The 17,124-nt window shown below is 41.6% G+C and overlaps 1 protein-coding gene across 12 annotated transcripts in view; it reads left to right on the plus strand.

The window, feature by feature from the left end:
- Positions 1-15,100, plus strand: part of LOC144007106 (uncharacterized) — a 59,697-nt gene extending 44,597 nt beyond the window's left edge. For 6 of the 12 annotated variants that reach the window (XM_077506421.1, XM_077506426.1, XM_077506422.1 and 3 more), the window contains exons 6-20: positions 1,907-1,969; positions 2,092-2,120; positions 2,381-2,434; positions 2,921-3,067; positions 4,373-4,648; positions 4,743-4,863; positions 4,944-5,035; positions 5,672-5,911; positions 5,999-6,140; positions 7,281-7,429; positions 7,501-7,701; positions 7,778-7,826; positions 10,014-10,143; positions 10,231-10,304; positions 11,092-15,100. In XM_077506421.1, coding sequence (XP_077362547.1) covers positions 1,907-1,969; positions 2,092-2,120; positions 2,381-2,434; positions 2,921-3,067; positions 4,373-4,648; positions 4,743-4,863; positions 4,944-5,035; positions 5,672-5,911; positions 5,999-6,140; positions 7,281-7,429; positions 7,501-7,701; positions 7,778-7,826; positions 10,014-10,143; positions 10,231-10,304; positions 11,092-11,462 — 2,138 coding nt within the window. In that variant the 3' untranslated portion in view covers positions 11,463-15,100. The remainder of the gene's footprint in view (positions 1-1,906; positions 1,970-2,091; positions 2,121-2,380; positions 2,435-2,920; positions 3,068-4,372; positions 4,649-4,742; positions 4,864-4,943; positions 5,036-5,671; positions 5,912-5,998; positions 6,141-7,280; positions 7,430-7,500; positions 7,702-7,777; positions 7,827-10,013; positions 10,144-10,230; positions 10,305-11,091) is intronic. The other 6 variants (XM_077506427.1, XM_077506432.1, XM_077506431.1 and 3 more) reach the window with 6 other exon arrangements.
- The last annotated feature ends 2,024 nt before the right edge of the window (positions 15,101-17,124 follow it).

Below are 17,124 nucleotides of genomic sequence, written 5' to 3' on the forward strand. Positions count from 1 at the left end.
TCGTTCCGGCTGTTGCCTAGCAACCGCCAGTTTTGTGTGTGAGTCTTAAGTGTTGTCCAAGCTTGGCCTGACCGGGTTGAAGTAGTGAGAAACACCTCAGAGGTTCAATGAAGACAATTTGCAGGATTAGGACGATTATTATTTTTATTTTATTCCGAATGTTTGAGTGGAGTTGAATTGCTTTTGAAACAAGTTAGTCACAACTGCGTGAAACTTTGTGCTGGTGACGTATTTATTTTCTGGCTGTGAATCCCAATAAAGGTGATTAGCTCGCATTTTTCATATACTGCATTTTTTTCTTTGTATTGTATTATTATTATTTTGTTTTCTTTCGGACATGTTATTACAACAGATTTCAACGATGCCATCATTTGCAACATCCGAAAAACGGAAGATTTGGGGTCCCCAATAGACAAAATAGCAATTACATCATCACACAATGTATTTTCCAGAAATAATAAAACTCAAACAATTCTCAAGTCACTAGCTTGTCTTGTTTTCATGCTAACCAGACACTGAAGTTAGCACTATAGCTTGTTCGTGTGTTTTCCTGAATGTGACAGTGGGCAGGTGGAGAAGGCAAGGCGGCAAGCAGCTTGACGGTGTGTGCCTGAACTTTGACCTCCACACGCCAAACAGCGCCGCCCGCGGGCCCCCCTCAACTACACACACACACACACACACACAAACGAACTCACGCGCCGTCTGTCACGGGCCCCTGACAGGCGTAACTGAGGCGGGGTGGGTGGGCAACAAAAGAGGAGGTGGGCGGGGTGGAGGGGCCAGTTTAGGACCCCTCCAGCCATCCCATTATACTCAAACACACACGCGCGCGCTTCAGCCATTATATGGCCAGTCTCACAAAAAAAAGGCCAATTTAGGCATTTTTCTTCTTTGTGTTACATTTAAGTTGTATTTCTTTTCATTGATACATGTTGGATTGAGAATGGTTTGTCATGGATGCGAACGGATGCTGTACCTAATGATGTGGCCTGCTCGTGGAGTGTTCTTCTTTTGTGCTGGAAGGTGCTGCCACCATTTGGCGCACTTGTGCAACTGCACCCATCCACTCTCACTTCTCCACGTCCACAATTTCCCCAAACTTTATTGGGCCAAGGCGCATATTTGATATGAGAAAACATGACAGCATGCCATCGTTAGGATGCAGAAATGCAAATTTTAAAGATTTTAAAAATGGCAACAAAGTGTGATAGGAGTGAAAATGTCTGTGCATCATTTCTAGGTATTATGAAATAGAAGATGGACAGGAAGTGAGAGCATTTGAGCCAAAATGGCGTCAGGCGGTGCTGAGTAATGTGCCGTGCTGGAGTAGGCGCCGTCCTTGTCCCGGCAATTACCGCCTCGGTCCCAGTTGTCAACAGTCCACTTGATTAAATCTGTCAATCTTTGTGTGATGTGTCTTTGTTTTTTTTGTTTTTGTTTTTTAATTGAAGACTCAGTTGCAGTTAATAGATTACACCTACATGGAGACTCCTAAAGTGTCGTGTTGGGTTTGATGATATGTGCTTAAAATACTTTTTTTTTTCTGCACAAAAATACAGATTTATTTCAAGACCCACCAAAAAAAGACATTTACAAAAAAAAGTCTGATTTGGCTCATGTTGGCTGTTTTTTAGTGAAAGTCGGCATTGCTTTTTGAAAAAGTTGCTAATTATAGCTTCCAAATTGTTGTGCTTTTGCCAACGAGCTTCTTCCCTTTTGTAGCCATGTGTAAGTAGTGCACATTAGCCAAGACGTGTTTTAAAATTTGGAAGAAGAAAAAAAAAATGTTAACTCAAATCAATCAATCAAATAAATAGCCCTTTCCGAGTGCTCATTTTGGATTGTTTTTCTCTGTCCGCTTCTTCCCTTTCACGTCATTTTTTTTTTTTTCTGTTCCTTGCAGATATCAGAATGTCCAAAGCAGAGGAGGAGAAGGCCGGGCCGGACTATCACGCCGATGGCTCAGGTCCCCCCCCAAAAAATTATCCCATTGGCTGTTTTTTTTTTTTTTATCATTATTATTATTATTATTATTATTTTCTTGTTTTTTTTTCCCTTCTGTCATTTAACATCCTTCTTATGTTTCAGACTCAGACAGAAACAGTCCAGATGACCAGGTGAGTCTTAAAATATTAATAAATATGTTAATTCAACAGGATTGTTTTAATGTGAGGATTTTTATTGCCAATAATAATAATAATAATAAAACATAAAAATTGTCATATACCTTTTATGAGATATGACCATGCTTTCAACAGATGCAAAATTCAATCCCATTGTGTTTTTTTGTCTCACTTGTGCATGCAAGTAAAATTGTATTATGATTATTTCTGTATAAATGTATATTTAAATAGTGCTATTTTTTTTCTTCCACAAGCTGCAGCCGATGGAAAGCAGCCCGTTCAGCCTTTCGCCAACACCAGCCAGCAAGGTGTGTGTGCGTGCGCATGTGTGCATGTGCACGCGTGTGGGCCTGAACATATGAAGAGGGCGTGATAGCTTTTCGTCCCTTTAAAAGATGCTATATAAAGCTTATACAATAGATATTATAATATACTATTTGGAATTAATACGAATAAATGTCAAATAACTGCATAATTATGTACGTAGATAAATCTAAATCTGGGGTATTATTGAATGATTTATTTATTGCATTGATTTACCAATAATTTCTCCTAAAATTGGTTAAGTAAAATGTATTTTTATTCATTGATTAATTACATTTTTTTTGTTTTTTGTTTTGTTTTGTTGTTAAAAAAATAGTAGGGTACGAATTTTACATATTTGACTATGAATAATTTAGTTTAGATGCAATGAATTTGCATCTTGTTTTTTGAACTCATCTACAAAAGACCTGAGCCATCTGCCCATTTAAAAAAAAAGTCAACTATATTGTGTGTTTTTTTTTTTTTGTCAGGTGAAGGCTGAAGAAGGTTGTGAGATGACCCGCAGCGTCGTCCCGCCATCTTCTCAGCAGCAGCAACAGCAGCAGGCACAACAAGCACAGGCGCAGGCGCAGCATCACCACGCACAGCTGATGCTGGCCGGCAGTCAGCTGGCGGGGGTGAGGACGCATATTAGCCACATTTGGGTGGGAATATTACGTAATTGATTTTATCGATTCATTTCTGTTCATTTGCTTGGCCGACATTTGTCGCTGGTCTCGGCTGTTGGGCACTGCCGCTTGCCAACAGACATACAAAAAGGTTGTTGCCAACTTTTATGACCCACTTAGTAACTATTAAATTGTTGGGATATAACGATAACGGCAATGTCGTGATATCGCGATATTAAAACTGCTACAATATATCGTCGTCGTCATGTCATGATATTCAAAGCAGCACATCTGTTAAAAAAAAAAAAAAAAGTCAGGTTGATTTCCATTTGTGCAGTTTTACCACCCTCTGGTGGCTAGTTTTTTTTTTGTGCAGTTTAATTCTCACAAGGCATGTTATGGCCCTTTTATGTTTAAAATCCACACTAATGGTCAGATGAAGGGGCACGTAATATGCATTGCCAACCTCCCCAGTATATCGTGATAATTATTGTATCGTGACCTTTATATCGTGATATCATATCGTGATGTTTAGATACCGTCATATCCCTATTATTCACTAAGGATGAAGGGGGGAAAGCTGATCAATCGGAAAATCGTTTTTGTAAATTATTAAAAAATGTATAATGTGCGTTTTGTATAAAGAAGGGATAATGTCGATTAAAATCAGAATTCTAATTTATGTGAAGAAATTAATTTCTTCCTCTATAAAAGAAAATGTAATTTACTTTTTCTAAGGGAAACATTGTTTAAAATCGGAAATTGGATTTTTGTGTAAAAAGGAGTTGTTGTTTTTTTAATTAGCAAAGGGAGAAACTGCAATTAAAATTGGGAATCATATTTTTGTTTTTTTTAAAAAAAAAAAAAAAAAAAAGTGTGTGTGTGGGGGGAGGGGGGGGGGTCTGAGATTTAATTTTAAGGTGATCTCTCGTCAATTGTCTTTCCTGCCTTCATTTTCTACAGACAAAATGTAAAACATTTAGGCACTATGGTGTCCGTGGAATGAGTATTTGCTCTGTTTTGTTATATTATTTTTATGTGACTCCGTGTGTTTGTATAGGAATGTGTTTTGAATTATGTTTAAAAGGAGTATAGAGAATATTTTATTAATTTTTAATAATTTAATAGTTTTTTTTATTAATTTAATATAGTTTTTTATGAATTTAATATAGGTTTTATATGATTTTTGATATCTTTGAGTAGATATAGATTTTCTCTCTCTCTCTCTCTCTCTCTCTCTTATTTGTTTATTTATTTGAGATATGAAAAAAATCATGCATTCATTCATTCATTTTCTGCGTTTTATCTTTGCAGCTGGCCGCACTGCTGCCGGCCCAGCAGCAGCTGCTCCTGCAGCAGGCCCAAGCTCAGCTCCTGGCGGCCGCCGTCCAGCAGTCCCACGCCGCTCACGCCGCCGCCCAGCAGCAGCACCAACACCAACAGCAGCAGCAACAACAGCAATACCAGAGCCAAACATCTCAGCAGCAGCAGCAGCATCAACAAGCCGCCAAACAGGAAGTGACTGTTCAACCTCCGCCTCCTCCACCGCCTCAGCTGGCCCTCTCTCAGCCAATCCAGCTCACGGCGCAGGTATCAGCAGCCAATCGCAGCGTCCCAACGCAATTACGAGGAATTTATCAACTTTTTTTTTTGTTTTTTTTGTTTGTATGTTGTGGTCTTGCAGGACATCCAGCAGCTGCTGCAGCTCCAGCAGCTGGTTCTCATGCCAGGACACCCGCTCCAGTCCCCGGCCCAGTTCCTCCTTTCGCAGCCGCCTCCCCAGACTCAGCAACAGCAGCCGCAAGGTACCTAGCACATGATGACTGCTGAATAAAAACAACTGTTGAGGGTAGAAATTGATAGTGATGTTTGTTTCCCGTCACAGGTTTGCTCTCCACACCAAATCTAATCCAGCTACCTCAGCAAAGCTCGGCGGGGCTGTTGACGACGACACCCCGCCTGAGCCTCCAGGCACAGGTGAGCAGTGAGAGAGAGAGAGAGGGCTGGTGTTAGCGGTTAGAGAACCTGCTTGCTCAGCCCACGTGTTTCATTTGGGCGAATTTCCTGGTTCGAGTAGGAGCTCTTGAGTTTGTCCCAAAATGGCTGCTTCAATCCAAAATGGCCGACTTCCTGCTCAATTTCTGGTGTGGGTCCTTGTGACATTGATGTCCACCCAATTTCGTGCTTTGAAACTTTGAAAACTTATTAGCTTGTAGCATGGAGTCATAATAGCCAATTGATAGACTGTAATTGTGTGTGAAATTGTTTTAAATCAAACATTTTATGTGAAGTAGTTTTAGATTAGATGGAAATGTTCAATATTATCTGCTGACAAAAAAAAATAAAATGGAAAAGGGTCAAAATGATTGCCCTGACTAAAATGTTGACTGAATGTTTGTGTTGACTAAAATTAGATGAATAAAAATTTTTTGGACTAAAAGAAAGACTAGAATGCTCGAGTTATAGTGGACTAGAAGGTGACTAAATAAAAATGGGATGAGGTTGACGATGATAAAAACCTAACACGTGTGAATGAAATTGGACTAAAACTGAGACAAAATTTAAAAATGGCTGCTAAAATCAACACGACTTCCCCACCTGTGTTTCCTCCAGCAGAGGGAGAAGAGCAGCGATGTTGGCTCAAGCGTCAGCGCCCCGGTAGCAACCACGGGCGTGGGCGCGGTGGCGGCGGTTGTGGGGTCCTCATCCGGCTCGGGCGGCGCCATGGTGGCCTCCCTGAACTCGGCCTTGACTCCCGGCGGCCACCTGGGGGAGGAGCCCAGTGACCTGGAGGAGCTGGAGCAGTTTGCTCGCACGTTCAAGCAGCGTCGCATCAAGCTGGGATTCACACAGGTACGACATGAAGCCCACTCTCGGTTGATGTGTCTGTGTGCGCGACTTTAATTTTCTGACACAGCGTATGTGCGTGTTCTCACACAGGGCGACGTGGGCGTCGCCATGGGCAAACTGTACGGCAACGACTTCAGCCAGACCACCATCTCGCGCTTCGAGGCCCTCAATCTGAGCTTCAAGAACATGTGCAAGCTCAAGCCTCTGCTGGAGAAGTGGCTCGGGGACGCAGGTGAACACTCGCTCACTTCGCCTCGATCCGGAGATCGAGCTCAGGACACTCTTGGGATCCTTTGAAAATTCAGCCCCAGAAGCCAGTTGCACTTAGAAATGTCAAGTGTCCATTTTAGGGCCATATTCAGAGTAGGTCACAGGGAATCTTTGAAAATTCTGCCCCCGAATCTGGTTGAACTCGGCAACATAAAATTTGCTGTGCATGTCTATCATGAGCAGACCCACAAAAAAGTCTCAAGAAGCCATGCCCGAAAAGACACAGGGAGTCTGCTATTTTGGTTTGAAGATGACGTTTTTGCCTCATTTTGGCCTTTTCAAGTGGTTCTTCTAAGACAAATTTGCCACAACACATTTTTGGAAAATTCAGCCCCTGAATCTGGTTTCCCTTACAAACCTGAAATCTGGTAAGCATGTCTGTCATGAGTAGACCCACAGAAAAAGTTTCAAGAAGCCATGCCTCAAATGACAAAGAAAGTCTGCCATTTTGGTTAGAAGTGGCCATTTTATGGTCATTTTAGAGGTGCTAATTCAAATACGTCACAGGAATTTTTTGAGAATTCAGCCCCCAAATCTGGTTTCAAATAGCAACATGAAATTTGGTAGGCAAGTCTATCATGAGCAGACCCACAAAAAAGTCTCAAGAACCTATGCCTCAAAAGACAAAGAAAGTCTGCCATTTTGGTTAGAAGTGGCCATTTTAGGGCCAGTTTCATAGGTGCTAAGACAAATATGTCACGGGAATTTTTTTAAAATTCAGCCCCCAAATCTAGTTTCACATGAAACATGAAATTTAGTTGGCATGTCTGTCATGAATACACCCAGAAAAAAGTCTGAGGAAGCCATGTCTCAAATGACACTGGAAATGTGCCAATTTGGTTAGAAGTGGCCAGTTTTTGGGGATCCTTCAAAAGAAAAAAAGTTTTTGTTTTCGTTTTTTGTTTTTGTTTTTTTGAAGTGGCTATTTTAGGATAATTTACAGGTGTCACGCTTAATTGGACAAATTTGCGATGCATAATCATGGGGAATTACATTTCATCATCATTAGGCAGCAAATCTTGATGACCTGCCCCTAAAAGTCATCCTAATTTCCTTGGTGGAGGTAACCGCTAATGCTTTTTGGTGTTGTGTGCATGTGCAGAGACCATGGCAGTGGACAGCATGCTGCCCAGCCCCTCTTCCATCACCTCCCCACTGTTGGGCTTGGAGGGTCTGGCGGGCCGACGGCGAAAGAAGCGCACCAGCATCGAGACCAACGTGCGCGTGGCGCTCGAGCGCAACTTCAGCGCGGTAAGCGCCCACCTGTGGCATCGCATCCCGCTCGGCTGGTGATCTCACGCCGTTTGTCCGTGCGCTCTCAGAACCAGAAGCCTACCTCGGAGGAGATCCTGCTGATGGCCGAGCAGCTCAACATGGAGAAGGAGGTGATCCGAGTGTGGTTCTGCAACCGGCGGCAGAAGGAGAAGCGCATCAACCCGAGCAGCAGCAGCAGCACGCCGCCGCTGCCCGGCCAGACCTCGCCCGCCGTCACGCACAAAGCCCCCTGCTACAGCCCGCACATGGTACGTACGGCCCACACCTTTCGCCGGCGTCGCTTCCTTTTTCTTTTCCCAACCACTCTCCCCTCGATGTCGGCAGATATCCAGTCCAGGTGTGTCTCAGGGCAGCAGCAGCCTCAGCACAACAGGTGAGCAAGTAATCGGCTTTTTTTCTGATAATCGCACCATGTTTTTGTGGTTCAATAAAAACATAATACAGTGTAAGTGGCAGGGTTGTAATCATTTTGGATTTTGTTTTGCTTTTTAGGATGTTTTTTTTTTTTTTTTTTTTTTTTTTTTTTTGTGGGGGCCTTCTTTTCAGTTTAGTTTCATTTAGTTTTAGTATTAGTTTTAGTCTTTTAGGTATAGATTATTTGTTGGGTGTAAGATAAAATAAAAGTATTGTGTAATAAAGACTAAAGTTTCCACATTGTGCAACCTTCCTTCTTCTGTATGGCGGAATAGTTAAAGTATCCCGAAATACTAGTTTTAAAATCAATCCCAAAAGTTCATGAATGATGCTAATTGAGATTTTCACGATAATTTTTGCTAATTTGAGTTAATTTTGTAAACATAAAATATAGTTTAATTTTTGTAAACCCTTTTTTTTTTATTTCGTTAATGATTTTTATATTTTAGCTTTAGTAATTTAATTGTAGTTTTCGTCAACTATAATCACCTTATTAATTGGAGCCTCAAAACGTTGTTTCCCTAATAAAAATATTTTTTTCAGTTGATCAAAGCCAGGTTCTGAGTCTTATGAATATCACGTCAAAAGTCATGAAATGTCTATCATCAATTTTTTTTCTGCCAGGGCGAGTCCCAAGTCCTAAAATTGTTGACTTGAGTCTAACCGGGGTTAATTCATGTGACTCGGGTCCCCCACCTCTGGTGAGCAGTAATTCACGTTCTTATTAAAGCTTGTCCCACACGAGCCCGTCGGCGAGATGAAAAATGGGATGGCGTCTTTGTGCGCTTTGATGAAACGCCGAGGAGGCCGATGACTTCTCCGAGCGCGAGTCAACATTGATTGTGTTGTGAGTGACACATAAGACACTTTGGTGATTTCCACTGTGTGACATGTCGCCTCTTCTTCGTAATCACCCGGTAGATGACAGTCTGCAAAAACATTGCGCTTTATTAGACGCCACACAACAACAGCAGCGACGTGTCCGTTTCATGGAGACCGCAACAACACAAAACATGTCGAACATGACATGTCCGCGTTTATTTCATACAATGCATTGTCCATGTCTATTTCCTGGAAGTCAGAACCACAACTACAAGTACGGACATGTTTCTTTTTAGGAACAACAAGTCAACGTCTAATACCTGGGAAATATATTTGTGTCAATATTTTAGAAACGAACGATACTTGTACTTTAGGTGTCCATTTCCTGGAAACCTACAATGTTCGTGTCTATTTCCTGGTATCATGTCCTGTCCGTGTATAATTCTTGGAGACCAGCAAAACAAATGCATATTATTTCCTAGAATACGTGTCCATGTCTATTTCCTGGATCTCAACCTAGGTTATTTTAGTTAAATAAAACTTAATGACAAAAACTAAAACTAAAATACAAAATAAAATTTAAAAAACAAAAACTAACGAAAACAAACTACTGTATAATTATAGCAAAAATATCCTTCGTTTTAGTCTTTGATAATTCATTTAATGCATGAGCCTTTGGGGATGATTTTAAATGTGATTTTTAAGTAGATTTATTTTGATATTAACCGGAATAAGGACAGGTTTGAAAGTGTGTCACACAGAAGTGACGTCATCGAGCAGCAGTCAATAGAAAAGCACCTTCAGATGATGTCGTTCTCATGGTGTTTTTTAAATATTGTGCACAAGTAATGCACATTTAAAAAAAAAACAAAAAAAAAACTATTACTGAAACAAACTAAAACTAAGCATTTATTAAAGAACTAAAACAATTAAAAACTAACAGAACCACCCTGAAAACTAAAAATTAAAACTCAAAATGAAATCAAAACGAACTAAAATGAAAAATTCCAGAACTATAATAACCCTGATCTCGATGTCCACCCAACAGTGTCAATTTATATTTCCTGGAATCAAACAACCCAAGCACATGTCTATTTCCTGGAAGCCAACATGTCCATGTCTATTTATTTCTAAGAGACCAATGACACATGTACAAGTCTAATTCCTGCACTCAACAACACTCATGAATTCTTCCTGGAACCCAACAATGTCCATGTTGGGAGACCAATGATTTCCACATGTACTTTGTAAAACACAGCATGTTCCTTTTTGTCATGTCTCTGTATCTCCTCTTTCATTGTCTTATTTTTTCTGCCCCTTCTAGCTGCCACTTTGTCGCCGTCGCCCGTCAGCTCCGTGGCAGCGGGATCCACGTCCTCCTCTTTGACTCCGCCCCCTCATAGCACAGCCAGCCCCGCCCCTCCTATTCTGGGTACTCACAGCCTCAACACCGGGTGAGTCCACCGCGCAGCAAACAGGCCTGCGTTAATTGCATGCAAACAATAATTGGAGGTTCTTGATCATGTGACTGACGGTCGCAGGAACACGATGATGGGAGTAAGCACAGGGATGAACCAGGCGCTCATGGGCAGCAATCCACTGGCGACCATACAAGGTGGGTGTTTTTATATGTGGCAGATAATTGGGTCTAGGGACCTTAAAGCTGACATTGATTTGGTATGTTGCAATTATGCAATGATGTAACAAACTGAGTAACTTAATTGGGTCTGTCTTCATGTATTTGTTGTTGGTAGTATATTGCCCCCTTGTGGCCATGAATTGCAATTGACATTTTAGTGGTCTTCATGGTCCACTGCCAAAAAGTTATCGACAGCACTTCTTTTGATCCCTTTTTTTCCACAATGGGAAGAGAAATTGAGTAGTCAGCGAAACTGAATGTGTGTGCGTGTTATTGTGCCTCCCTCCATTGTGTCCACGCTGAATGTCGTGTTGCTCAGTGGATTCGGTCAGGATGAATCAAATCCGCACTAAAAGAAGTCCTCTGCACTCCTTCCAAATCAATGAGACGTCACAAAGGATGTTTTGCGGCGGGGGTTGCGCTTTGAAGCGACCTCCTGCGGGGAAAAAGCCAAATGAAGGGATGATGTGGAGGATTTGCGCGCGAGTCACCTGAGCTAGCATTGTTAGCATGTAGCGAGTGCTGAAGTGGAAACTCGGCTCCGTTTTGATGATGGAGTCACTAGTGAATATCGATCCACCGTGTCCTACTTGAGAAAATTGAGTTGACTTCATTTTTTTCTGTTCTTCTTATCAACATTCAGATCCCTTCTAATTTCTCGACTGACTGATCTTTTTTCTTCTTTCCATCCTCCACATCTTCTTTCTTTCTTTCTCTCTTACTGTCTCTTCCCTTCCTGCCGTCCCGTCCCGGCCCTCGCCAGCAGCGCTGGCAGCGAGCGGCGGTCAGCTGTCAATCATGGAGGCAGGCGCGGGTCACATGATTCTGGGCGGCGGCCCCGGCGGGGTGCCCCCCTCGCTGCGCCCCTCGCTCTTCCTCAACCGCTCGGCCCTCCTGCCCATGGCGACGGGCTCCATCTCCATGGCGACGGCGTCCCCGCCCGCCATGGGGCTGGTGACCGGCCCGGCGGGGGGCGCCCCCCGGTTTGCCTTCGCCCAGTCGCCGCCCGCCGGCCCCGCCCACCTGCTGGGCCCGCCCTCGTGCCCCGACGACTCGCCCTGCTCCAGCCCCGCCTCCTTCTGTTCCTTCAGCGAAGCCTCGCCGCCTCCCCTGGGCGGGGCTATGGCTGAGTGACGGCGACGGGGCGGAGACAGGAAGCTTTAAAAAAAAAAAGAAAAAGTCGCCTTTCAACCAAAGCCATCTCTCGACCTCGCCAACGTCCTCCCAAGCCAAAAAAATGTACACAAAGGACGAGGAGGGATGGCGAGGAGGCAGAGAAGAGGAAGAGGCGACTCGAAACCAAAAAAAAAAAACAAAACCACGTGGCGCTGAGGAGTGTCAGGAAGTAGACCAAGTGCATGATGGGAGGCGACCAACACCAAAAACCAAAATCTACAAATACCAAAAACTCAAAACCAAATAGAAAAAAAGACAACAACAACAAAAAAAGAAACGGAGAGAAAAGCTTTAGACGTTTGCATTCCGATCCACCCGGGATCGCGTTTCCGATACATCCCGACTCCATTTCCACGCATTCTCATTTCACTCAGGATGATTTCAATTGATTTTCTCTTCCACTCATCATCGCTCGCTATGACACCTAGCGTGACGTTTACATGACGAACGTTCTACCTCGCCAAACGCGCCGCTTGTTTTCACCACCAGGAGGAGCGGACGGGTGGGGCTTCCGGCCAAGTCTGCTCACTGCAGTCATGTTAAGATGCTTGATCTGCGAATTGTTCTTGATTAGTCAACACGGTTAAGATTTAATGCTAAAGCTATCCAAGATGGAAGACACGGGCGGGTTGCAAAGTCAGTCTGACAAGGAACAACGGATGCATTACATTTTGTTACAGATTTTGGAATTGATTTAGGGCCATTCACCCACTTGCGGACATACGTTACACCCCACTTTTGCCTATGAGAAGGGTAATAAAACACGCTAAATTACTTCTATATGCTGATAGCGAACGTAAGGCGCAAAAAATCATATTTATAAGGTCTCAATCATGAAGAACAACAGAGTTGTTGTCGCAAACGTGACAGGAGAATGGCCCTTTACTAACAAAGAGCAAAACCAAAAGTAGGTCAATTCACTTTTTTTGGTGGTTGTTGTATACTGAAGATGTTTGGCTTTCAGATCAAAAAATGAGACAAACGTTGAGAACTCCAGCATTTCTTTCTTCGTATTTTCATCTCGATATGTTCAACAACTCCTTTCTCTCTCAGCTTCAAAACGGTTTGCTTTTCTCCCTTAAACGGATCTCGTGTAGCAAATAGTTTTCACAGGTGAAACGCAAAGCCAAAAACGAGAACTATCCACTACATTTGCCCAATTAAAAGTGGGTAGATTAAAAAAATAAAAATAAAAAATCAATTAAAAAATGGAATTGTCATCTTTTGCTCTCACACCAAAATGTCTTCAGTTGACAACCAAAAAAAAAAGATATTATTGGAGCAGACTGTTTAACCCCGCCCACCTGTCATTCAGGAATTCCTCAATTTTCCTCTGAGCAATCCAGGTTTGCAACCAAGCTTATAGAAGAGAAGTGAAGTGGCAATAAAACAGACCAAACCCTCGGAGAAGTCCAACAAAACTCCAAAGCTACATTCCGTGATGAACTAAACCCCCACCCGCCCATCCAGATGGGATGCGTTTAACAAACGTCCACTTCGTCGTCGTTATCCGCTTGCCTTATATGTTCTGTGCCAAACCAAAAACAAACAAAAAATATATATATATCTTTCAGTCTATCAGGAAGTTCATCGCCTTCATCACCAGCAGCAGCGGGAAGCGTAAAAGTTTGCTCAAACCAAAGTTTTCATGCCAGGGCGCAACCTACGGGCAATTTGACACATTTATTTTCTTATTTATTTATTTATTTATTTGTTGACAATGGCCTCCATACTTCATCATCTCCATCATCATCTTCATCATCTCCCAGCAGACCGTCACTCTCGGATACCAAAGCCTGGCCTGTGGCAGCCGCCGTCTCACCTGAGACACGCGCGCGCGCACACGCACACACACACATGCCCAAACTGAAGAAGAAGAGGAAGAGGAGGAGGTGAAGCACTGCCCTGCCCTCCATCCCTTCCTCCCATCCTTCTCCCCTTTGTCTCCAAAGATGTTCGCATCAAAGGACCAAAACGTAGATGAGGAAGAGGAGGAGGAGCTGCAGGTGGTTAAAGAGGAAGATGGAAGCGGTGCGCTGGGAGCAGGAAAAACAAAAAACAAAACAAAACAAAAAAACAAAGCAAAAAGTCAACCCAAAAAGAAGCAAACGTGAGTGACTGACACCCTGAAACCAAATAGGAACAAAGAGGAGAGTGGGGGGGGCGTGAGGGGGGCTCTCGTATGTGTGTGTCTATAAATGTGATGTTCTCGTATGGACGCACTCAAACCCCCCCCCCCCATCCCGCCCCCGTTTTGATGTTTCTTAGACTTGTAGTGACTCTCAGAGAAAAAAAAAAAAAAAAGTATTTTTTTTTTTCCTCCCATTTTTTTCTTTGGCTTCTCATGGTGTTTTATGTCTGATGATGATGATGATGATGATGTGCAGGATTTGTCTCATGACTAGATATGGGGCGGGAGGGGCGGGGCAAAGGGAAGGGGGGGGTATGGTGGTGACGTCCTACCTATTTTCATATCTTTTACTTGTGATTTATTGATGAGTGGAGCAAAGTGTGAAGATGTAGCTTCCCGCGACGAGGAGAGAAACGTAGAATGTGAAGAAGAACGCAAAAAAAAAAAAAAGAGCCAAAAGTGAAACAAACCCAAAGTTTTTCAACGCAAACCAAATGGAACAAAACCAAAACCCGCGCACAAACTGCAGGACTGGCTGAGTGTGCGTTTTTGCGTGGATGCTCGTGTGGTTCATATTCCGTCATAACACCAATAATAATACATTTTTGCATCATAATAAGATGGTGTGATGAAGTATCACCATTCACGTTTATCTGACTTTTTATTAGGGCCTGACTGATAGATTTTTTATTTTTTTTAGTCCGATTCCGATATGCAGAATAAAATTCCATCACCGATTAATCAACAGATTAATTTATAGAATATAGGATGAATGAAAAGGCGGATTTTTTCCATTTTTTTTAAGCGCTAATATCAGCTAGTTAAATCGTTCAGGCCTAAATAATAATGATGAGAAAAAATACTGACGATGATCCGGGCGGAATGTTTTTGCTGTTTCTCATAGGAGGAAAATTACCAAAAAGCTTTACACGGAAAACTATTTGTATTTATTGTAAAAAGTATCCATTTGTACCGTATTTATTTTGTGTAGCCCCTAAAGTGACATGTGACGGGGATGAAATATGTTTCTCTTTTTTTTTTTTTTTTTTGATGAGGAAATGATCTCTTTCTAGCAAAAAAAAACAAACATTCTCATTAGGACGAGAAAACATATTTCACTTTTTCCCCTCCCATGTCACTTTAGGGGCTCCGTGTTATTTATATATTTTTTTTGTATTTATTTTTTTATGTATTTAATGAATTTTATTTAAAACGTGTTATAGTTTTGCAGGGCTTGCTGGGAATCATCTACGTATTGTCATTTTTTTTTTTTAAACTCATTGCGGTTGAGTTGACGAAATAGTGCCATGAAGAAAGTGACTCAACAAACGTTTTGACTTTGTCATCTGTTTTTCTTATTTGTTCATTTTCTGGGTCGAAAAGCTTTGCGACGTCCTCGGACGACAGTTACCTCGCATTTTCTCTCTCTCTCTCGTGAAAACCAAATAAAACGTTTGAGCTTTAACGACTAGTGTGAACTCAGGAGCGGAAATCAACTACCAAAGTTTTCAGAAAAGTCCACAGTAGTACAACCTTCAGGATGCGTTCATGTCCAACACGTTCGCCTCTAATTTCTTTTTGTCACGTGAATGTCTTTCAGCTTTTACTCCGACAAACGTCGCTCGGCTAGCCCTCGATTTTATTTATTTTTTCTAGCATGCAGCTTCAATCCAAAGTTCGATGAGAGGACGGTAAAGATTTTACTGCTAAGGAAGAGAAAAACCTCAATAGTAAAAACCAAAGAACTCCACTCGATCTTTTCCTTTCTTGTAATGTAGATTCCTGCGTTTCTATTTATGATGATGATGATGATGATGATGATTATTGATGAAGATGATAATGTAACAAAGGCCACTCTGGAAGCTTTGAGATCTTTTCTCCTTCATGATGATGATGTTTTTGCAGCCCGGATGTTTCTCTGTCCGAGTTTATGCGGTGTCCCTGAACGCATTGCCTGGTGTGTGCCTGTCGTTTCTGGGGAAGGGGAGGAGGGGGGGGTGAAAGGTTTTTTTGGGGGGTTGATAAGCAAAACTGTAAGTGTTAGGAATAAAACGCGGATTTAGACCAAAGATTTCATGTCCTGACTGTTTTTGTTCATTTAGCGGGATGCTAAGCTAGTGACTCAATACTCGTGATTCTACGCTAGTGATGCTAATCTCACCAGTATGGAGGACCAAAACTGCCAAAATTAAAAATAATAATAAATAAATAAATTATTATACAATTAAATAAATGAATACAAGTGAAAATAAAAAATAGTTAAAAATTAAATATAAAAAATAATGAAATATCCCTAAATAGATAAATAAAAGTAAAGATTAATACAAAAATAAAAAGAACAAGATAAAAAAAATAAAAATAGAAGTATTTATTTTGACATTTATTTGTATAATTTTAGCTTTTGAATCTCGGTTTGTTTGTTTTTTTTTGTTTTTTTTACTTTTATTTATTTATGAATATACAGGACTGTCTCAAAATTAGAATATTGTGATAAAGTCCTTTATTTTCTGTAATGCAATTAAGTAAGCAAAAATGCCATACATTGATTCATTACAACGCAACTGAAATATTGGGAGCCTTTTATTATTTTAATATTGCTGATAATATGGTTTACAGCGTAAGAAAACTCAAATATCCTATCTCAAAATATTAGAATATTTCCTCAGACCAAGTAAAAAAAATGCCATCACCAGCAATATTAAAACAATCATGCTTGCAATATTTCAGTTGATTTGTAATGAATCCAGAATGTATGGCATTTTTGCTGATTTAATTGCATTACAGAAAATAATGGACTTGATCGCAATATTCAAATTTTCTGATACAGTCATGTATATATTTGGTTTTATTTCCATTTATATTTATTTTGTTGTATTTCATTTTTGAATTATAATTTTTATATCCATTTTTAATTTCACTTTTATTCATTTATGTAATTATTTATTTTGTCACGTATTTATTTTTAATTTTAGCAGTTTTGGTCCTCCATACAAAGCAAAATGGCGACGACGTTGCGAGCAGCCTCAAGGATGACGTCCGAGCAATCTGATTGGATGCCGACTTCTTACTTCGATCCGAACCTCTTGACTTGTCTTGCCGAAGTCGTCGTCATCACTGATGCTTTTTGCCAAACTTTCTTGCTTGTTTTCTGTGCCGCCGGCGACACGGCGACGCCGTCAGATCTTTTGATGCCTTTTGTCCGACAACTGGACGTTCCTCCCGGACTCCCGCGGCCCCCCTCGGACCTTCGTGGATAATTCATACGGCGTCCGCGTGCTGATCAGAGACGTCGGTCGGGGCCCGAGAGCGACAACTGGCACAGTCCCAAATGCTGCAACACTCGGACCCTGAAGGCTTCCAGTCGAATCTGTAAGCTTCTGACTGAAAGCCCAACATTTCGGACCCCTTGATGAAATAAGATTTCTCAGCCGCTTTGTCGTACAACTTTTGCAACACTTCACTTCTGTGTGTGTGTGTGTACAGAATGCT

This window comes from Festucalex cinctus, chromosome 19 (genome assembly GCF_051991245.1).
Source record: "Festucalex cinctus isolate MCC-2025b chromosome 19, RoL_Fcin_1.0, whole genome shotgun sequence".
Classification (NCBI taxonomy): Eukaryota; Metazoa; Chordata; class Actinopteri; order Syngnathiformes; family Syngnathidae; genus Festucalex; species Festucalex cinctus.